At 30.1% G+C, this 22,676-nt stretch overlaps 2 protein-coding genes across 2 annotated transcripts in view; both read left to right on the forward strand.

Annotated features, from left to right (window-relative positions):
- The window catches only part of LOC145764088 (hydrocephalus-inducing protein homolog), a 43,474-nt gene extending 30,855 nt beyond the window's left edge, over positions 1-12,619 (forward strand). Inside the window, exons 69-94 of the mRNA XM_082575671.1 lie at positions 263-429; positions 643-931; positions 1,459-1,571; positions 2,073-2,165; positions 2,532-2,692; positions 3,168-3,293; positions 3,619-3,789; positions 4,169-4,393; positions 4,880-5,018; positions 5,368-5,533; positions 5,940-6,087; positions 6,282-6,489; positions 6,821-7,081; positions 7,284-7,453; positions 7,686-7,884; positions 8,013-8,282; positions 8,371-8,540; positions 8,699-8,753; positions 9,089-9,253; positions 9,747-9,956; positions 10,135-10,298; positions 10,626-10,776; positions 11,061-11,291; positions 11,520-11,744; positions 11,923-12,207; positions 12,304-12,619. Of these exons, the coding sequence (XP_082431797.1) occupies positions 263-429; positions 643-931; positions 1,459-1,571; positions 2,073-2,165; positions 2,532-2,692; positions 3,168-3,293; positions 3,619-3,789; positions 4,169-4,393; positions 4,880-5,018; positions 5,368-5,533; positions 5,940-6,087; positions 6,282-6,489; positions 6,821-7,081; positions 7,284-7,453; positions 7,686-7,884; positions 8,013-8,282; positions 8,371-8,540; positions 8,699-8,753; positions 9,089-9,253; positions 9,747-9,956; positions 10,135-10,298; positions 10,626-10,776; positions 11,061-11,291; positions 11,520-11,744; positions 11,923-12,207; positions 12,304-12,507 (4,766 nt within the window). The 3' untranslated portion in view covers positions 12,508-12,619. The remainder of the gene's footprint in view (positions 1-262; positions 430-642; positions 932-1,458; positions 1,572-2,072; positions 2,166-2,531; positions 2,693-3,167; positions 3,294-3,618; positions 3,790-4,168; positions 4,394-4,879; positions 5,019-5,367; positions 5,534-5,939; positions 6,088-6,281; positions 6,490-6,820; positions 7,082-7,283; positions 7,454-7,685; positions 7,885-8,012; positions 8,283-8,370; positions 8,541-8,698; positions 8,754-9,088; positions 9,254-9,746; positions 9,957-10,134; positions 10,299-10,625; positions 10,777-11,060; positions 11,292-11,519; positions 11,745-11,922; positions 12,208-12,303) is intronic.
- A 474-nt stretch (positions 12,620-13,093) lies between these two features.
- LOC145752741 ((E3-independent) E2 ubiquitin-conjugating enzyme UBE2O-like) lies at positions 13,094-22,360 on the forward strand. The gene is made up of 23 exons (XM_082569075.1): positions 13,094-13,217; positions 13,858-13,988; positions 14,170-14,232; positions 14,384-14,485; positions 14,560-14,657; positions 14,835-14,904; positions 15,184-15,339; positions 15,476-15,773; positions 16,366-16,468; positions 16,914-17,060; positions 17,179-17,237; positions 17,524-17,632; positions 17,702-17,777; positions 17,973-18,133; positions 18,425-18,579; positions 18,662-18,780; positions 19,111-19,305; positions 19,468-19,807; positions 20,453-20,640; positions 20,818-21,018; positions 21,207-21,264; positions 21,401-21,501; positions 21,608-22,360. Exons 1-23 carry the CDS (start codon positions 13,127-13,129, stop codon positions 22,028-22,030), a joined length of 3,444 nt encoding a protein of 1,147 aa, XP_082425201.1. The 5' UTR covers positions 13,094-13,126; the 3' UTR covers positions 22,031-22,360.
- The last annotated feature ends 316 nt before the right edge of the window (positions 22,361-22,676 follow it).

The raw sequence follows: 22,676 nt of genomic DNA on the forward strand, positions 1-22,676 counted from the left end.
GATAGGTTAATAACTATATCCTACTAATGTTTAAAATTTGAATAAACATTATAAGAAAAACTTTTTTTAAATTAATTCGTAAATGCAAAGTTGGAAAAAAATAATTTATTAAATAGTTTTATTGCTTAAATGTTATACAAAAATAATTTTTCTTTTAATTTTTGGATTTTATGTAAGTTTTTATTACAAAATGGGTTAAAGATAGTAAAATTAATTATTGTTCATTTTTCTATTAAAAAGAAAACTTAAAATTTGTTTTTAGCTTCTCCATATACCACAAGTATTATATTGGGGGCAAACGAAGAGGCTACTTACAATGTTACCTTCCAACCAAAATCAACAAGAATTTATAATGGACAAATCAGAATATCAATTGTTGATAACTTGTATGAAGAATACAAGGTTCAACTTTATGGAGAAGGCTTTAAGGTAAGGTTACTTCTTAATAAAAAAATAATTTTTTAAGTAAATAAAAGCAGTGAGGATTGAACTTGAAAGCAGTGGGGATTGAACCCAACACCTCCTGTAGTAAATCCAAGTGTTCTAACCACTACAACATGCTGCTAGTTAGTTATGTTGTATACATAAAAAATAATTTGCATAATAATGCATAACTAATAAAAATTATAAATATCTTTTTAGGATGATGTGACAATTGAAAACCTTCTAAGAGATGGTGACATGGCATCACTAGCCAATGAGGAAGGAATAATCGACACCAAGATTTTGAATTCGTTGCTCACTACTGATGTCACGACCGGTGGAAGTGGCACAAGAGCCGAGACACTTTTGTTTGGTGACTGCGCTGTTGGACAATCAGTCGACAGGACTTTCACGCTGACAAGTCATTCAAGTAGTAATACGATGAGGTTTAAATGGGAGGAAAATGATCATATTTTATTTGTACCGACTGTTGGACATCTTCATCCTGGTTGGCAATATTGTTTAAAAAAATAATTGTTTGTATTTTATTGAAATTAAATAGCCAACTTTTTTTTTTGTATATATCTTTATCCTTTATGTGGGAAAGTCGAATGCGCAACTTAAACATAGAGTAACATCAGTTACTCCGACCCAGTTTGAGTTGCCTGTGGCAGTTTGGAATATTATAAATTATAATTTATACTGATTTAAGTGCTGGCTCAATTATACTGCTGATTAAGTGCTGGCTCAGCACGAGTTCATACCATTTATAGCGCCTTACTCAAGGGCGCTATAGCGTGAGATAAGTCAGGATTAAACCCACAACCTCATGTGTGGTGTAGCAAGTGTTCTTACCACTACACCACGCTGCCGGTGACTTAATTCTAAACATAGGGTTACATTCGTATATTGGCATAGTTTTAAGTTTTGAGCAGTTTGCGATATTTTGAAAGTGTTGATCAATTATTTATATGCCAATTACTCCAGAGAAAGTTTGTATCATTTATATTAATTTTTTTAAATATGTTTTTAAAGGGTGCTCCAAAGATATAACAGTGACCTTTAAATCAGATCAAGTTGTTACCTTAAAGAACTTTATTGTGAAATGTCAAGTGACTAAGATTTTATTTGAACAACCAATTGATCAGGTTTTTATTAATTTAATGTTTAAAATTTATTCGTTTTTATATTTGGGTTAACTTGTACATTTAAATATTATATTATTTAAAAGCATACCAAACTATTTAAAAGTTTTTTTTTGCTTATTTTAGGTATTTTTAATAGTAGTTTTTCAGTTTATATATTTACTTTTTGTAAATATATCTTCTCGATTTTGGAAAATCACCTTAATGGCCTAAACTTAAGGTAACATTTGTTATCCTGACCCAGTTTCCTTTTGCAGTTTTGGATATTTTTAAGCATTTTGCCAAAAAAAAAATTAAAATGTGTTACTTGATTTTAAGTTGGGTAAGAATTTATTCAGTTTATAGTGCCTTACTTAAGTGCACCACAATAGAATTAGTAGGAATCAAACTAATGACCTCATGCAGTGAAGCCAAATGTTTTCAAATCTCTACACTCTGTTATAAGTACAATCAAAGAATGTTCCTATTTCGAAGGAAATTGTTTTAATAGCAATAAACTTTTAGGTATTGGATTGGGATGATAGAATGAGGACGGTTAGATGGGTTGATGTTGAAACAGCTGAGGTTAAACCCAACCAGAGACTTCCCAAAAAAAGGGTAAGCACTTTATTAATACATTTTTATGGTAATTCAAGGTAGCTGTTGCTACTGTTTTTAATTTGATTGCTGTGGTTTTTATTTTTTTTAAATTTTGTTATAAAATTAAACATTTGATACTTATGGTAAGTTTTAGATCATAAAATTGATTTTGTCATTTTATTTTTTCGCATTAATGTAATATTTATTGTATATCTTTATTGATGTGCGAAAAACCTTAGTAAAAAAATAAGAAAACAAATAAAATAAAAAAAACATCACTAATATATATATATATATATGTACATAACTCTATATTATACTTTATATTCTCTGACATTTTTTTCTATAGTTTCTATTGATACAATAAATAATGTTTCTGTTCAGATTGTTGAAACTGAAAAAGAGCCTGACCACAAGGTGGAAGAAGAGAGTCCACGTCACCTTGAGTTGCTGGTGTCGGCCAATGTTGATTACGCGAAATTCAATTGTGAAACAAATGTCATTAATTTTAAAGATACTTTGATGTTTCAAACTAGAGTGTTTGAGTAAGCAAACTTTTATGTTAAATTTCAGGATTACTCGATGGTGTCAATTTTGTTGCTACATTGGGAAAAAAAAATTTATTATTTTAAGTTTGAGAACCTAAAATTATAGTTTAATTTCCTACAGCAAATATTAATAACCTGTCTTATTCTTTAATGATAGTTGGACGTCGCAAGTATGTGATAATTTTACTGCACCTAAAGCTTTGAAAGTCTATAAACTAATATATATAAACATATGTATATATATGTCAAATTTAGGGGTTTTTATTTTTTTTTTATAATGGATTTTACCGTCATTGGTGGTTCCCAGGTGAATATTAACTGGTCAAAACCTATTGTGATTTAGGATCTATTTACGGCAATTAAAATGCAGTTCGTTGAATGAGCAATTGACTAGTTTCAGTAATCATATTAGGAATAAAACTTCTTTGTTTTCATGCACAGAAAAATTAAATTAAACACTTTAAATTTCTAGATTTGTGATGAACAACACTGGTAATGTGGATTTAAATTACTCATGGCAAGTTATTATGGAAAGTTTATCTCTTCCTATCACAAATTCAGCTTGTACTACTTCATCATCTAATCACAACACTCCTAGGTATTTGTATTTATTGTTGGAATTGCTCTTTTTTCTTTCCCTTTTAAAATGTTAATAATGAATTGCCATTGATAATTACCATAGAAAAGTACCAGTGGCAATGATTACCATTTTTTCACTGCTGGTAATAATTTCGTTTAGTTTGTCAATATTGGGCCCAAGCAATGGTAATCAAACCAAAGACTTCAGAGTTTTTTTTCTAAAAATGTTTAAAATTTTAATATTCCTTTTTTAAATATTTGTTTTAAATTTGATTAAAAAAACAACATTTAAACAATGTAAGGTTAAATATTTTGTTTGATTAAAACGACAAATAAACTTTTAGGAGTAGAGATGCTGAGTCATCAATTCCTTCGTTTGTTGTTGATGACGACACTACAGCCTCGTTTTCAATTTCACCACCAGAGGGCAAAATAACCAAGGCCGGAAAGCAAAAATTTGTTGTCAGATTTTCACCATTGGAGGTCACTGAATTTCAAGCCAGGCTTATTTGCCAGTAAGTATTGATATTTTTTATTTATACTCCAGTAATTTAGTATAGTGGTCATAGAATTAAACTATGAGCCAAAAGGTTTTCAGGTTTACACTAATCACTCCTGAGAAAGGTGTTTAAAGATAACTCACATATGTCACAACTGCACACCTTTTCCAATGAAAAAAAAATTAAAATTTATCACTTAGTAATACAGAAAAAAAAATTCGTTTTCTATTTTCTCTTAAAAATATTTATTGTTTAAAGGTTTATACAATATAAGAGCCAAAAGTAAGCTAGGTTAGTAATGTTTTTTATAAAACTTTTATTTTATATAAAACATTTTGGCCATTGTCCTTTTAAAATTTTTTAACTTTTTAATTTTTGAAAATTATTTTTATAGTATACCGAACCTTGGAGAGGAAGATCAAGGACCAACCATTAAACTAAAAGGTCGCAGTCTGATGCCTTACTGTCACTTCGATCTTGAGGATTGTGATTATTTATCTTCGTCAAGAAGAAATGCTGATCTTCCGGGACCTAATGGGGCAACGCCCGGCTCAACCCTTGACCCCAACACTAGAGTCATTGAGTTTAATTCTATTGGAGTGAACGTTAAAACAACAAAGTAATAAATTTATTTGTAACTAAACCTTTGTTTAATTTCTATCAAACTTGCTTTTTATGATTTTGAAAAAATACTTTTGTTTTAAATACTTTTTTTAAATTTAAATTATGAAATTTTTGTATTTTTTTTATTCTCGATGTGGAAAGTCCAGCCTCATGGCCTAAACATAAGGTGACGTTTGTTACCTTTTTCCAGTGTTGATTTGACTGTAACAGTTTTTGGTAATATTGACTTTATTACAAGGTTATAACTTTGGTGATTTCATGACATTCATATTGTATTACACATAACATGAAAGCAGTTGGAATCGAACCGACGGTTGAAGACAAAATATTCTATTTTGGTTGAAGACAAAATATTCTAACCTTTGCACTATTCCTTATGGGTATCTTAGTTGACATCGTACTAAGTTTTTTACATTTACATAAATAGTCTTTACTTTAATAATAATATAAAAAAAATGGAATTGATTAAATTTTTTTGTAGAAAATTTACAATAATGAACCCCACAGCTCAAACTTACACATTTCAGTGGGTTTGTGAGGATGCCACCGATGCAAGAGTGCAACCTAATTTTACTTGTGTGGTTAAGGATGGACAACTTGTTAGTGGAAAGAAATTAGAAGTAAGTTTTATTTGTATTGTTGCATAATATTTAATAGCATTTGTAAAAAGTAAATCACCAATAATGCAATAACATTTTTTAAAAAAAGGGTTTAAAAATTATTTTTTATTCAATATCTTACAATAGAAAATGACTTAATCTTAAATTTAATGTTTATTTTGTTAAGGTTCTTAAAATTCTATTCTATAAAGAAACTGATTCGTTTAGGTCTAGTAGGAGTTTAAACCACTTAAAACTTTTTTATAAGGGCTCTAAAAGCAGTAGGGATTTAACCCAGGATCTTTTGGAATCCAAGTGTTGTTACACCATGACCGCTATTTTTAATATAAAATTGTTTAATTGTTTTAAGATGACGTTTGAGTTTTTACCATGTGCTTTGGATACCAGCGAGTCATTCTGGAAATTTGTAATTCTCGAACAAAATATTTCTATTCCATTCTTGTTAGCTGGTCATACACATGAACCTAAAGTTTCGTTGAGTGTTTCACATATCAACTTTCAATCTCTACTAATTGGTAAAAGTTTAATTTTTTGATTATATTTAAATATAATAAAACTAAGTTGGCTTATGTGTGTTTAAAAGTTTAAAAAAACTGTTTGTGGCGCTCAGGTACTTTACTGCATGCAAATATTAATTTGCGAGTTGCATCCATATTACAACAATTAAAATGCAGTTTGTAGGGAGGTTTGAAACATTATTAATATTGAAACATTATTAATAAAGTCAACTAGTATTATTAAACTTTTTTAAAGCATTTGGCAGACTAAATCAGCAGTCAAAAAATCTTAAAAATAAGTCATATTAAGACTAACGAAAGGCATTTTACGTTTTGAGAAAAAATTGCAAATAAAAATTGATAAAAATTTTTCAACTAAATTTTATTATTAATTCTAAATTTTTTAAACAAATTATTTGATTAGGTCGCACAGCATCTGAAACCATTTATCTTGTCAATGCTGAATCAATTGGTTTTAACTTTAATGTTTTGGGAGATTCATGTCATTCTGAGGCATATTCGTCCAACCTGGATATTTACCCTCTACAGGGATTTATACCAGCTCATTCAAAGTAAGTGTGCCATAAAATAAAACTTGTTTTAATTAAATTTTAATGTTTATAATTAATTAAATTTTAATTAAAATAAAACAAGTTCAAAATAAATGACTGGTTTTATGGTAAATTTAACTAAATTTAGGTTTTTATCTAAACTTTATATAAAAATGAGACCTTTGTTTTAAGAAACTTTTATATTTATTTATTAGGTTTGCACTCAAAATTTCTTACTCAGCTAAAATCACTGGCGATGCCAATTTTAATGCAGTTATCTCAGTAAGCCGTAAAACACAAGATCTCTCGCTTAATGTTAAAGCATGTGGCCACTTGATGTCAGCACAGCTATTGTGTGAAAACTCTCAAGGAAATAAAGTGGAGTTGTCTGCAGTTGGGCTGAATGCTATCAACTTAGGACAAGTATGGAAAATATTTTGATTGTTTTTTTTAAAATGATATGTTTTTCTACATTACTAGTATTAAAGCAAGGTTATTTTTTTATGTTTAATTTAAAAGCCTTTTAAAATATAAAACGTGTAATTTTTTGTGCGTTTGTAAGTTATCACTGCCGAATGCTAATGGTAACTATGTTATCACAATTGTAATGCAATTAATTGGGCGAGCAATTCACTAGTAATAGTTGATTCATTTGAAAAAGTTGTATTTATTGGTATTTTGTAAAATAATTTTAAAATAAAAGCAATTCACTAGTAATGTAAAATAATCTTTTTATTTATTTATTGTTTAAAAGGTTGAGCTTTTTGAGAAATCAGTTCGACAACTACATCTAGTCAATGCTGGAAACTACAATTATCATTTTACCTGGACGGTCAAACAAAAAGGAAAAGTAATTTCGTCATCCGAAGATTCTCCAAAATCAAATAAGAAAAGGGCAGTTGTCAGTGTTTCCCCGGATAACAGTGTTGTCACAGCTGGATCACGGAAACGCTGCATGCTTACTTTTCAACCAAATAAGTTAGGAGCAATACCAGTTGCAGAACTTATTTTAAAGGTTCATAATTTCCTAATTTTTTAAAAGTAATTTTGTTTTAATTTTAAATATTAATTCATTTTTTGTATTATATATTATGTGTTATATGAAGTTATGGCTTTTTAATAGAGTTTAAATTTGTTTTATTTAAAACCTAAATAGTTACTTTTTGGAAGAATTGATTAATTACCTTTTTTTTAATTTTTCTGTATATTTTTTTTAGGTTGCTGATGGACCTACATTTTTGTGCCATGTTAATGGAACAGGAATTAACCCTGGATTGGAATTTTCATTTGACAAATATGATTTTGGAGCTTGCTTTGTTTATCGAGCTGGCATGCCACTTACTTCAACCACATTGGAACTTCGAAACAAAGATACAAAAGAAATCAGGTATTTTTACTGACGTTTTTAAAAAAGAGTTTGATAACAATACCATACCCTTTTGTCATATTTATTTTAAGTATTAAATTTTTAAGTGAGTTTTATGATGAACTTTTTTTTATTTTGATTTTGCATAAATTTAAAACCGAATTCTACTTGGCGGATAGTGATTTATAAAATTTGGATTTTATTTGGGAAAATTTTATTCGGGACAAACTAATTGTTAATGTTTTTTTGACAGTGTGGAATGTTTATTTGTGAACAACAACCATCTTGATGTGGCATTTTCTGCCACGGTGGTGGCACCAGGTGCCACTGTCATGGCCACAATAACATTTTTTCCACGAAAAGCAATCACCTACAATGAGACAGTAACCTTTCAAATTAATGGGTTATCTAAACATAATATTCAAATAAAAGGAGATGGAACAGCTCTTAGGGTTAGTAAATGGTTTTTAATTATAGTAGAACAAGAATATATTCGTAATTTTTGCAAGTTATATGATAAAATCTTATAAAAACTTTCCATAAATTTTTAGGGTTATTTTTTTATTTTCTACTAATTAAGGTTGAGGTTGCCAACCCCAAACACAAACTTGTCAAGTTCGGAGCTCTTCGAATGGGTCAAGCAGTCAAGCATGTCATCCCAATTGTAAACAAGAGCCCCACCCCAATTACAATTAACCTGTCTGTTACCCCAGTCAGTCAACCACTGCAGATGAGCAATGTGTTAAGGGTATTACCCTCTGAACCCCTTACCCTCCAGGGTAAAGGGGGTACAAGAGATGTGGAGGTTTATTTTACCCCAAAAACGAGAATTGCTCATTTTACTGAAGAGGTATTTTTTACAGTTTTTTTATATTATTATTCTTCTTTTTTTTTAAAAGCCATATTTTCGTTATCTTAAAAATGTTTTTTTTTTTTAGATTATGATGGAATGTGCTGGAATGTCTCAGCCAGTATTTATTATAAGTGGAAGTTGCCAAGGAATTGAGATATCCCTTGATCAAGACTCTATTCCTTTTGGAGCGGTGACGCAGAGAAGTCAGAGTGAGAGAAGATTTATGATGCAGAATACTGGAGACATTGGAGCAGGGTAAATTTCAAATTTATCAATTTACATTGTGCTTCTTAACTTCTTGTTATTTTCTATAGTAGATACCACCTTGCAACTGTCGTTTATATTTTTTGTTGTAATATATAATATAGCTTTTTTAAATATTTGATTTTTTAAACTTTTTGCACTTTTTTTAGCTTTCGATGGGACACAAAAAAATTTGCTCCAGATTTCTCCATTTCTCCAGTAGAGGTAAGTTATATACCTTTAAAAATTATTTTAAGGGTTTTAACCCCTCCTGCATTTTATATTGTGTTGCTTATAGACTGTTATATGTCTATATTACCAAAAACCATTTTGTAAAATGGGCATTTTTTTTAAATCAAGTCTTTTTGGGGGAATTTTTTTTTAAGAGTTAGGGTATACTGTTGTAAATAAATAACATTTTATTATTTTTTAAAAGGTGTTTCGAGTATAATGTTTTAGTTGAATGCGTATTCAATAAAATGTATGGACTAGATACTAAAACCTCAATATTTGTAAAACAACTTTTTCCACTTTTTGGCTAAAATTTATGTTGCATGTAGGGTTACATTAGTCCAGGCATGGAGGTATCTTTCACTGTAACTTTCCACCCACAAGAATTGTGCCAGGATGTTAGATATGACGATCTACGGTGTATTATTGAAGGTGGAAAACCTCTCAAATTAACTTTAACGGGAATGTGTGTTGGTACACCTCCACTAAAAGAAGTAAGTGAAATGATAGTTCAGTAGTACGATAACGGAATAATTTTATTAAAATATATGTAATTTATTTATTGTTACGCCCAACCTGATAAAATAGGGGTTTTATATAATAATGCCCTATTTTATCTTATTTATTATTTAAAAGTATTCTAATGGTTGCAACATGATTAAGTGGTTAAAACATAAGACTTTACAACAGTGGGTTGTAGGTTCGATTTTCACGTCTTCCAGGTCGTAGTGCCCTTGAGTATGGCAATATAAACGCTACAAAAACCTGCCCAAAAACAATTAGCAGATTATTTATCAGGCCAAAGGCTTATTGATACTTAAAACTAACAAAACGCAACTTAGGACGGGTTTCGGTAACAAGTGTTACTCTATATTTAGGCTGTAAAGTCGGATTTTTCACACTAAGGGTGAATTTTTACCAAAAAAACCTTTGAAAATATTATTCTTAGCATGTTTGCTGAAAATTACATTTTTTCTTTTTGTGTAGGTGCTAAGCTTTAGTTGTCACGTGCGCAGTCGCGATGTGCGCAGCGTGATCGTTAGCAACCGGTCGAATCAGCGTTGGTCATTGTTGCCAGTGATCGAGGGTGAATTTTGGACAGGATCGGACACGTTTGTGATCGAAGCCCAACAAAACAAGTCATATGAGATGGTTTACCGACCTCTTACTATGACTACAGATGGGAAAAAACATCAGGTAAATTGATACCCCTGTGGCCATTAGAATTATTACCGTGTATTGTGTTTTTCGTTTCATAGTTTTTAAGTAAAAAAGACATTTAGAAATCTTTTTCGTAATTTTGTATTTTTTTTCTGTATTTTGTTTATATTAAGAAACTAAATGACCTTAATTATTATTTATTCATTAAATTCAGGGAAACGTTTTCTTCCCTCTTCCGGATGGAAGTGGACTTCTATACAACCTACAAGGTCAAGCTGATCCACCCAAACCTGTGTCCAGTATATCACGTGATGTGCCATGCAAGACTGCGTACACAGAGCTGTTGTCAGTCGCTAATTGGCTAAGAAAACCACAAAGGTATTTTAATGTTAAAAAACTCTTGGTGCCAAAACATTTTTTATATAAAAACGCAAAAACAATTAGACGAAAAATCCACTGGATTTTGTAAATAACAACATATATTACCGGCGTATTACAACTTGAGGTTGCATGTTTAATGTTGTTGCTTCATCAAGTAGTTTATTTGAAGCATTTCTATTTGCCAAGCCCCAAAATCAATCGCTAGGTTATTGATCTTACAATATTTAGCACAAGTATTTTTCAGTGTATACTCCATAATAATACATTTTATATAAAAGAGATTGCTCCAAATCTTTATTTATATGCATTTGTTTATTTGCATAGGTTTAAAGTGTCGGTGGAAATGATTAAACCTGACAAGTTAGATGCTGGTACAACGTTGAAAGGGTTGGATTACATTGACGTTCCCGGATCAGTGAAAAGAGATTACAAACTTAATTTCCATGCTCACAAGGAAGGAACTTTTGGTGCTAAGGTAAATTTTTAATTAATTGTTAAAATGCTAATTTAAAAATCATCATGTGAAAATGTGAATTTTTTTGCTCTATATTTATATATTAGTTTTAGTTTTTTTGCCATATTACCAATTAAAAAAGTATATTTTGGTCAATGTCGTATGATTATTGATATTTTATAATTGCACAGCAAAACTACAGTATATTAAAAGTTAAATAAATAGCCTTTAAAAAACTAAGCCTACAAAACATTTTATTTCTTTTTTTTATTTTTTACCACTTTTTAAAATTTTTATATTTTTAGGTCATCTTTAAGAACGAGCGCACAAGTGAATACTTATTTTATTACGTCACTCTTCGAGCTACTTCGGCCGGCGTTATTGGCACAATTGAGCTCGAGACGCCAGTTCGCAGAAACGCGGTAAAAATGTTGCAGGTTGAAAATCCGCTGTCGTATCCCTTGACCTTTCAGACTGAATGTAAAGTAGTGGACATCAACTTACCGCCTCAGTTTACTGTTCCGCCTAACTCGGAGGTTAGAAACTACATTATTTTAAATATGTTATAATAATATTAATAAACGTGTTTAATTTTATTACCCAGGCTAAATGTAAATCCTTCGTTTAACTTGTTTAAATAAGTAGTTACCGATATCATATAGTTTGTGGAGTACTTGGAATAATACAGGCCTTTTTTTTAATTTTAACATTATTTACAACTTCAATAAAACTAATAAACACTAATAACGTTTTTTTACGTACAGGGCACTTGTATGTTTGAATATCAGCCTTTGAAAGCTGGGGAATGGACCGGGAAGCTTATTCTTTCCAACAACGATCTGGGGACTTATACTTATGACCTGGCTCTTAAAGGCACCCCAGCCGCGCCCGAAAAAGTCACCAACTTCAAGGCGTGCTTGGGTCTGTCCCATACTATAACTATCAAGTTCCAAAACTATGCCAGACAAAAGACTGACTACATTTGCAAGGTAAATTGATGTTGTAAAATATATTGACTGCGTGAAACTGTAATATTGTATAAGTCATAGAGTGCCTTAACATTGCGCAATGCCGCCAATTAACGAAAGTTTATGTAGGGTTAGTTTATCAGTGCTTTATTTTCCCTAAGAATGGAATAAATTTTAAGTTCTGAGAATTTTTTTTTAGGTGGATAGCCCTGAGTGGAGTTGCGAACGCAGCATCACCGCAGCACCAGCGTCGTCTGGGAGCGGTACCGAGGTGACCATCGACGTCACGTACGAACCCGTCAAACTTGGACCCATGTCAGCCACGCTCACTGTGACGTCATCGATTGGGGGTGAATACGTGTTTCCTCTCCAGGGACATTGTGACTCGCCTAAGCCTCAAGGGCCATTTGTTGTTCGTAACAAATCCAGTGTTTCCGTTCCATTTAAAAACGTTTTTCCATCAAACGTGGTTTACTCATTCCAGGTAATTATAACGTCATTAAAAATAGTATTTTAACAAAAAAACAGAATCATTTTTTAATATCTCTTACGTTATTTTCAAAAAAACTTTGTTTTTAAGGTTGACAATCCACTATTTTCGGTTAAACCTGGAGAGGCGATCCGGGCAAAAAAGACCCACAATATTTCTGTCGCCTTTGAGGGTTCTAATCCTGGATCCATCGTGACTGGAAAATTAACCCTCTCCTGTGTTCGGTCACCTGGCCAGCCGCTTTCGTGGGTGTTTTACCTGAAGGGAATTTCCCCAGAGCAAACTTTGCTGTAAAGTTTTTGCGTTTTTTTTTTAAATATATATTTTTGTACAAAAAGCTTTTAAAAAAATTTATAATAATATATTTTATGTTTGTGATTTTGTTACGTGTTTACCCTTTTTTACTTGCTGTGAACATAGATTTATAATAAAAGTATAGCATAAGTTTCAGTCGTTTTATTTATGGACTCGTTAAAATAAGTGGTTTATATACTATTTTGGGTTAAACCTGATGCAATTTTTTTAATTTGAGGTAAGTAAGATAACTTTAGTTAAATAACTCGTTTTTGACACAAGCTATAACTAAATTAACTTGAGACGCAACGACCTGGAGACCTAAATCTATATAGCAATGTAAAATGAAAAGTTAAGGTAGACTGATTTGCAATTTAGAACCTAACTAACTTACCCAAACAATTCAGTTTCTAATTGAATTTTGTTTCAAACTAAAGCAAAAATAAGATTTCATTGAATTGTTAGAAACCATTTTAATTATAAACCCGAATTCGAATACATAAATTAAAAAGGGGTCCGAAGAACCGGGATCCGGTTTCATAACAAACAGCAACACTCTTCATGTGGTAATCTCATTCTTTCTTATGTTTTAGAGTAGGTATTAAACTTTTGTTAAAATATGACGGAGCCAATGTTTTACCGAGAAGATGTAGTGGTCGGAAGTTCAAAAAACGGAAAAGTTCGTTACGCCGTCGTCGGAAGAACGACAGGTTTGTTTTGAATAATATTTTGATAAAAAAAAAAATTGTGAATGTTGTGCTTCTGTATAATGTAGAAACAGGAGGGCCACAGCTGCACAATACCTGATAGGGGCTGCAAACCTGCAATGCAAATAAATATGGTCTAAATACTAATGGATTAACTAATAGACAACCGGCAGCGTGGTGTAGTGGTAAGAACACTTGCTACACCACCAGGTCGTGAGGTTTAATCCCCACTGCTCTCATGCTGTAGCGCCCTTGAGTAAGGCGCTATAAACAGTATGAACTCCTGCTGAGCCAGCACTTAATCAGCAGCATAATTACCGGGCAATTATAATATATAATATCCCAAACTGCCAAAGGCAACTCAAGACTGGGTCAGAGTAACAGTTGTTACTCTATGTTTAAGTCGCGCATTTGACTTTCCCACATCGAGGATAAAGATATATACAAAAAAAATTAAAAATAAAAACCTGGGGCAATAAAAGCATAGCTGTTACTTAACAAAATTATGTAAAAGAACTCTTTATTTATTAGTCATGTTTGGTTATTATATATATATATATGCTATTTTGGTTAGTGTTGTTATCTTTTTGATAGCATCCAAGAATAAATGACGATAATAGATATTTTAATATCAATTTTTTAGAATCAATATCATCAGATTCCGAGGATACAGATGACAGTGAAAAGTTGGAAGCAATAAATAATTTAAAGCCTGGGTTTGTGATGGTTGGTTGGTATCCTGATGGTTCAACTGAGGCAGTTAAAGAAACAGATGTAAGTCTTCAACTTATTTTTATTCCCTTTTTTAGTTTGGAAATAAATGTTGTATGATGTTGAAAATTGTTTTTATTTTGTGTAGCCATTAATTTATTAAATATTTAATCTATTATTCTAACTTTAAAAATAAAAAATTATTATTTTCTGCGTTATTAAATTAAAAATATGTAATTTTTAGCTTAAAGTTATTGACCATCCAACCATTCCACCCAACATTGTGAGAAGAAAAAATGGAACCCAGGTATTTTAAGAAACTTTGTCAAAAGTGAAAAGCAATTAAAATATAACTGCTACATGTTCCAAGCTATATTTAACAAGTCTTAAGCTATATTAGTCTTACTTTATTATGCACAATTATGTTTTCGTACTAAACTGGTTTATGTTAATTTTAGTTAGGTACAGTAGTTGAAACAGAAGTCACATGTGATACTTGTATTGTTGGAACTAAAAAGAAACTAACTCGACTGAAATCAAACAACCTGCATGCTATAAAGGTTATTTGAATTTTTTTTCCAGAAATGTGACTAACTTTTAATTTTTAAACGAAAATGTATTTAAATTTTTTTAGAGATATATAGAAGATGATGTAATAGCATATGGTCCATGGATTGGTTATATACTTGAAACACAGACAAAACTTGTTATTCGCTTTTCTAATGGAGCAAGGTGTTTTTTAATTTTATAACAAATACTATTTGACTGGTTTTATACAGGCTACTCTTTTTTGCAAAATATTTTTAAGCTTGCAACTTTAAATAACCTTATGAAAGTTTCTGTATATATTTAGATATTATCCATTAGACAAAAATAGAAAACCTAAATTTCATAAAACTTTTATTTAAGGGCCAAATGTATAATAACTGATGACTTAATTGATAAGGTTGATATTTTGTATGCTCATCCAAGTGTGGAGGTAATTTACTTTAATATTTTTAATTAAACTAATATCATTTTAGTTTTTTACAAATAAACATGTAACTGGTAATAATTATTATTTTAAAACTTATACATATGTTTAACTATCATATAGTGTATCTAATTTGCATAAATTAAACAATTATTAATTGATTTGAAATAATGAAGCACTTTAGTCGTTTCAGTCTAAATCACTGTTCAGTTTTAAAATTTAATAATAGTTTAGGTGTTACTGTTATACAAATAAATGATTATTTAAATATTTTGTTTAATAAAGAGTGGTTTTGTGGAAGATTCTGCAAGATTTTTTCCTGGACAGCTACTGAGTGGTCCCCTGTCTTTATTTACTGGCAGTTCTAAGTTTGAGTGGTTAACTGAACAGCAATTTCAAACCAAAAACAAGAAAGCTTTGGTTAAAGTTCTTGTAGAGCAGGTAGGAAGAATATCTTTAAGATTAAGGTAAAAAAAACCTTAGGCTAAAGATAAATAGGCTTATTTTTCTTTTTAATGTATGAAACCTATATTTTTACAATATTTTTGCATTCAAATTATTATTTTGTGTATTTTAGCTTGATGTTGAGGGCATCAATGTAGCTTGGACACAGCGAGGTTTTTCAACTGATTTTAAAAATCCTTCTTTAGATGATTTGCCGTTGAAAGTAAATAACAGAGAATTTGTTGGTAACGAATCCACGAATCAGTCTGAAGAATTAGAAACAATTTCACCAAGTTCTGATCTGAATAAAAATTTAATTGAATCTGATACCTTAAACAATACTGATAAACATTCATTGGAGTCAAAAGTATTACCTGTACCACAAACTGTTACCATTTTAAACAAACCCTGTTGTGAAATAGATTTTAAAGGTATGTACATTGAATGTAATTATATATAGTGGAGCTTAATACATTGTATGTATCTATATATAGTGGGGCTTAATACATTGTATGTATCTATATATAGTGGGGCTTAATACATTGTATGTATCTATATATAGTGGGGCTTAATACATTGTATGTAAATATATATAGTGGGGCTTAATACATTGTATGTATCTATATATAGTGGGGCTTAATACATTGTATGTATCTATATATAGTGGGGCTTAATACATTGTATGTAAATATATATAGTGGGGCTTAATACATTGTATGTATCTATATATAGTGGGGCTTAATACATTGTATGTAAATATATATAGTGGGGCTTAGTGGACAATACATATATGTCCAATTTGTAGGCCACAGAATAATTAAAACTGCAATTTGTGGTGCGTGGGTAAATTATTGCAGGCAAATATTAGTTATGAGTTGCAACCATATTGCAACAATTCAAATGCTGACTGTAAGTCGAGCTAAACTAGGAGTTTTAATGCAAATATACTTTTTTTTGTTTCAATATATAAACTAAATATATCTTTTTTATTTTGTTAAATCTGACTTTATATAAATTATATAGAAAATAAATTGGATACAAGATCAAAGGTTGAAATTGAACTTGATCTACCTTTGAACCCAGCTGAACCACCTCCGGAATATTTGGGAAAAGATAGATTTAAATTGTAAGTTTTACGTTTTTATGTAAATTTATTTGATTGATATTGGTTTTATAAAATATTTATTTTTAAGTTATACAAGTAACCAGGTTCAATTTTAAATTGTTATATTAACACTTCTTACTTAAATTATTATGTTATATTAATTAGTGTAAAATATAAGATAAGTATATAAACAAAAAAAGTGTATTAGTTAAAATACTTGGCTTCACAACATAAGGTCAATGGTTGATTCCTAGTGCAATCATGTTGTGGTGCCTAAATAAAGTGCTCAGAGTGGTACAGGTTTCTGCTAAGCCCATAACAATTTAGCAGATTATTTATTAATCAATATTTTAAAAAAATGCAACTTAAAACTTCTTTGAAGTAACAGATGTAACCTTATGTTTAGGTTTAGGCCGTAAAGTCAGGTTTTCCACATTGAGGATAAAAACAACAATTTGTTTTATAGCGTTTATCGCCTGTGTCACTTTAGTGCTTCCCATCTTACACCCGGTGCTCGTCTGCTGTATAAGTTGACATCTGAAGATGTTGATCATCTCCGTGCTCAAGCCAAAACAAAGTCCAAAAAGTTGCGAAATAATAGAAAAAATCTAAAGTAGGTTTAAGTGATTTTTTGTAACATTTAACAGAATATTTTATCTGTAATGCAAACTTTCTAATATAATAGATAGTTTATGAAATTAAATCTTGCTTGATCATTTTATTTTACATAGAAATAAATCTACAGCTGTGGCAAATAAAAAACTTGAAAATAAGGATGACATTTCTTCAGGTATTTATTTTTTATTAAAAACAATGTTTTTATTTATTTTGTACCAAATTTTTGACAAATTAGTAACATAATTTTTTTAATATTGTTTAGTTTTTGGCAAATATATTTTAAAAAACCATTACATTTAAAATTACAAAAAAATTTCTGTTGTTTTATAACCTATTATTAAAATATTGTTAAAAAGTTTTAATAAAAAAATAAAACCTTTGAATTTATTTTCCCGAAAAATAATTCCCTTTTTTTATTATCTTAACATTTTTTTAAACATTATTTTTTTTGGCATAAGATGATGAATATGAATCATATATTCCTTCAACATCAAATTCTAAAGAAAAAATTAAATTAGAAGATGAAATTATGAAAAGCAAAAATGTAGAAAAAATTGTCAATGATAGGTAAAAATCAATTTATCCTGGTGATAATTTAAATCTTATGTTTAATATTTAATTTTAAATTTTTTTTAGTTGTGACCTTCAAAATGGTGATAGTAAAAATATAAGAAATTTATCTAAAGAAAAAGATCAACTAACTAATATTAAGGTACCAAAATATGTCTTTTCTAATTAAGTTGTTATAATTAAAACTATCAAAAGGTTATAGTTTATAGCGCCTTACTTAAGGGCACTATGACAGGGAAACAGTAGGGATCGAACTAAGAACTTTATGTTGTGAGACTAAGTGTTCTAACTACCACACCATGTATACATTTTTATTTAATGTGGTTATGTATTACAGGAAATTGGTTTGCCCGCGTGTAATGTTACTTCAACAAACAAACCTAAAATTGAATTAAAAGACGAGAATATTGAAAACAGTAATAATGACCTGTTAAGTTGGGAAACAATATTAGCCAAAAGACAAAATGGTCCTAATGTAGAATATGAAATTGGCCAACTGTAAGTTTTAAATTCCTTAATTAAATTATTTTAAAGCGCGTAGTTCAAGTATTTTTGAGTAATTTGGCAGCATGGTGTATTGGTTAAAAAACTTGAACTTATTGCATAAAGTTTTCTATTTGATCGGTTCTGCTTAAACAATAAAAACTGACAAAACAACTTTAGAGTTGATACCAGATCAGAAATTTTTTTACCTGTGTCTAGGCACTAAAGCCGTCTTACTTACATCAAAGATAAATACGCACAATAAAATTCCAACTTGTTAGGGTTTTTTCTTCATTTTTTTTTAAGTGTCACCATTGAAGTATTTGCCACAAGAACAAATGTGTTAGTTGAGTGGCAAGATGGCACGGTATCTAACATAGTGCCATCCACTGAATTAGTGCCATCAGATCACGTCAATGACCATGATTTTTGTCCTGGTGATTTTGTAGTGCTTGAACAAGGTGAAATCGTATTTATATATATTTAAATTAAATTTTTTTTCTGTAAATAAATAAATATTTATTTTTGTAATTTTTTTTCTAGATACTCTCTTTTCAAAGCTTTATGGAATGGTTAAGTCAGCTGACGGTGTCAACAAAATGGTTAAAGTTCAATGGTATAAGATTGGTGATTCTTCAGTTGACAAACTGGAAATGGAAGAAGTAATAGATTTTAGTTTACTTGTTAAAATTTTGTAGATACATAGACCATTAGAAATATTAAATTTAAAAAAATATTAATTAAACTAGGATGTGTATTTCAGTATATTTGTAGCTAAAAGTTTCAACCTAATGAAAATGTTATTTTAAATATTGTTTTTCATATAACCAAAGCTAGTTGACCAAATTAACATTTTCCAAAAACTATTGAAAGTAAGGTTAAATTTTTTATATTATCGTCTGTAGAGTTGCATTTTTGTACGGATGGTGTTCAGTAAATTGAGTTACGACCCTATAACAGTTATCCTATTATAAATGCAACCATTTTTTTAGATGAGTGTTTATGAGTTATGCGACCATCCAACCTTTACATTTCGAATCTCAGATGTCGTGTTTCGAATTTTGAATCTCGATAATAATAGTCAAACACCAGATAATGAAGTGGTTGGTGAAATATTGAGAATAACCAGTAATGGAAAGTTGTTGGTGTTGTGGGCTGGTGGCAACAAAAGTTTGGTGTATCCACATGTTAGTTATTGAACTAGTTGGCCTTTTTTATTTAATAAATAAATGTGTTAGTTTAACATTACAATTTTTAACAAGCTTTTTTAGTAAGGTTAACACAACTCTGCTTACATCCAAATATTTTTAGTTTCTTTAACAAATAAAATTTTTTTTTTTGAAATTTAGGAAGTTTTGACTTCAAGTAACAGTTTTCGAAACTCCGAATTTGATGAAGACACAGATGAGGAGGGATCAAGTCAAGACGACACCGGAAGTTGGCAATCTCTCGGGGAGGATGGTGAGGATTCATCTCTGGAGGATCTGGATCTTATTACTAAAGAAGCAGAGGCGCCATCTCCTTTGGTTGTTGATCCAGATGTTTTATTGGAAAACTCTTTTATTGGAAAAAAAGAAGATATGGAATCACAAGATTTGGAGCAAAAGGATGAAGAGCAGAATCGTGATGTAATGGAATCCAGCTCTGATACAAAAGATGAGAAAATAAATAAAGATATTAGTATAACAGGTGAGTTTATTTTGTGTTTCCAAACAACAATACTACCGGCAGCATGTTGTAGTGGTAAGAACACTTGCTACACCGCACATGAGGTCGTGGGTTCAATCCCCACTGATCTCATGCTGTAGCGCCCTTGAGTAAGGCGCTATAAAAAGTACGAACTTCTGCTGAGCCAGCATTTAATAAGCAGCATAATTATCGGGCAATTATAATATATAATATTCCAAACTGCCACAGGCAACTTGAGACTAGGTCGGAGTAACTGATGTTATTCTATGTTTAAGTTGCGCATTCGACATTCCCACATCGAGAAAAAAAATATATACAAAAAAATTACATTTGTAGAATAGGAATTTACTAGACAGGTATATACATGTATATATACATCTATATATATATAATATTTAATTTAATAATTAACAACAAGATACATATATATATATATATATATGTTTGTCCAATTTATAAGCCTTTAAAATAATTTAAACTGCTGTTTGAAGTATGCGTAAATTTTCTGAAGCTAATATAAGTTGAGTTACAACCATATTGCAAGATTTAAAATGCCAAGTGTAGGGCGGGCTATCAACTAGTTTATACAATTGGAAAAACCAAGGGTAAATTTTCGAGTATGGTTAATTTTTGTGGTTATGTTAGATAATATTGGTGTCATTCAATTGGGTGAAGTGATATCCCTTGAAAAAGTGTCTGAAAATCATACTTACATTTCTGAGATCGTTGCAACTGACATGACAACTTTTATTAAAGTCTTACTTCGGGAGATGAAGTTGCTAAAAAAGAGTTTACCTTCTGGGATATATGTTAACACTTACGAAGATCGGAGTGTAAGTTAAAGCAACAAATTTTATTAAAATGTCATTGATTTTTATTTCGTTCTTAAATGTTTTTCTTTTTATTTAAGCTTAATAGATTTAATGTTGTTCAGAAAACATCTGCAAATTTTTAAAACTAAAATAACTTTGAATTCAAAATTTTTTGAAGTTTTTTTTTAATTTTTTTAGGATTTGCTGAGTGTTTTATTTGAGGGGCCTGTTCATACCCCCTATGAAGATTGCCTGTTTGTTTTTGATGTTTTTTTGCCCCCAGATTACCCTGTTAACCCACCCAAGGTTCATTACGTTTCTTACTCACCACAACTAAACCCCAATTTGTATAAAGAGGGGACAGTGTGTCTTAGTCTGCTCGGTACCTGGATGGGTAAAGTAAGTTTTCTTAGAATTTTTTTTTTCATTTTTATTGCAAAAATTTAAATTACGAAAAAACATAAATAACACTTATTTGGTTCAATATTAACTTTAATGATATTATTTACTTTTTACATTCTTCCGTTTTTTAGGAATAAAATTATTAAAGTAAAATTATTTCAATTTATTTTTTTACTGATTTATAGGGAAACGAAAAATGGACAAACAAATCAAATCTTCTTCAACTTTTTGTTTCTATTCAGGGTTTAATATCAATTTTAGAAACTTACATAATTCATTTAAAAAAAATATCAGATTTGTCCATTTTTTTAAATTTAAACAATGTGCTTATTTTTTTGCTTTTATTTTTTTTCACACTAAATTTAATTTTTTTAAACAGGTTTAATATTTAATGCCGAGCCTTATTATAATGAGGCTGGATTTGAAGGACTTTTAGGAACAAATGACGGCGTTAAAAATAGTCGATGTTATAATGAAATGGTCAGTTAAAATTCTGTTTTAATTCATTGTAAAATGTATTCACGTTCAAATTATAATAAAGTAAAGACGACCAATATATAACTATTTTTTTTTTCTACTATCCTAGGTGTATATACGTCTTGTCCAGCACATGACGTCATGGCTAAACAACCCGCCACGTGACTTCGCGGAAATTTCGAAAAAACTGTGTTCAGAGCATGTTCCGTTGTTTGCGCGGCGAGTCAACAATCTACTCTTACAGGGCGAACCAAAATTTTCTAACACTTCATTCTTACAGGACGAGTCAAATTTTTGGGACCCACTAATTAAAAATCAATCAGACCACAATGACAACGAAGTCAAGTGCGATGAGGTCACGCACTCTACGTCATCAAAAGATGAAGACATGGTTGCTATGGCGACGTCAAGTAGAATTGACAAAACACATTTTCCTCTTTTACCTTTATCCAAAGGCGCTATAGTCAGTTTGAGGAGCAAAATGATTTATCTTAAACAAGCGATGATGAAAGCTGGCATAGAAATAAAATAACATTGCAAGGTTTAGGCAATTTAACACTGTTGTTATTTGTTTATTTATTTATCAAGCTATTGTTATTAAATATTTGCATTCAATTAGTTAAATTTAAAAACTTATAGTAAATGCACTACTAAATTATTTAAGGTTGGTAGAAAAATATTTTCTCATTTTGAATTTATTAATTGCATTATTTTGTTATGTCTTTTAAAATATTTAAGATGTATGCTTTATTTTGTTATTTATTTTTCCTAAATTCCAAAACCAAATTCAAAGTGTTTTCACTGTGGCAATTAAAACGTTGCAACAAGTTTGGTATTGTACTTTTCTGTTCACAAAATAAAGAAAAACATCAAATAGACAAATTTTTTTTTTGGAATTTTTTGTGAGTTTATTTATTTTGGAATTTTTGCCAGTTTATTTATTTCGGTAAGCTTTGACAAATAGAGGTTTAGAGAATATAAGAGAAAGGGCAAGGTTAGGTTTGATGTCTTATAATTTGGCCATGCCTAATAATTCAAATATTTAAAAATTATCAAGGATTTTATTTTAAAATTATACAGGACAGATTATAGGTTCGGATGTAAGCACAAGGGCTGAGCATATCCCCAGCATCCGGCGACATTTTATTAAATAAGTCAACCATGTAGCTTAATAAATT

The sequence above is a fragment of the Corella eumyota genome, chromosome 1 (assembly GCF_963082875.1).
Source record: "Corella eumyota chromosome 1, kaCorEumy4.1, whole genome shotgun sequence".
Lineage (NCBI taxonomy): Eukaryota > Metazoa > Chordata > Ascidiacea > Phlebobranchia > Corellidae > Corella > Corella eumyota.

Coding starts and splice junctions, on each gene's coding strand:
- LOC145752741 (XM_082569075.1), top strand. CDS start 13,127: ATGACGGAGCCAATGTTTTACCGAGAAGATGTAGTGGTCGGAAGTTCA. Junction 13,989..14,169: donor AGGCAGTTAAAGAAACAGAT/GTAAGTCTTCAA, acceptor TGTAATTTTTAG/CTTAAAGTTATTGACCATCC. Junction 14,233..14,383: donor GAAGAAAAAATGGAACCCAG/GTATTTTAAGAA, acceptor TGTTAATTTTAG/TTAGGTACAGTAGTTGAAAC.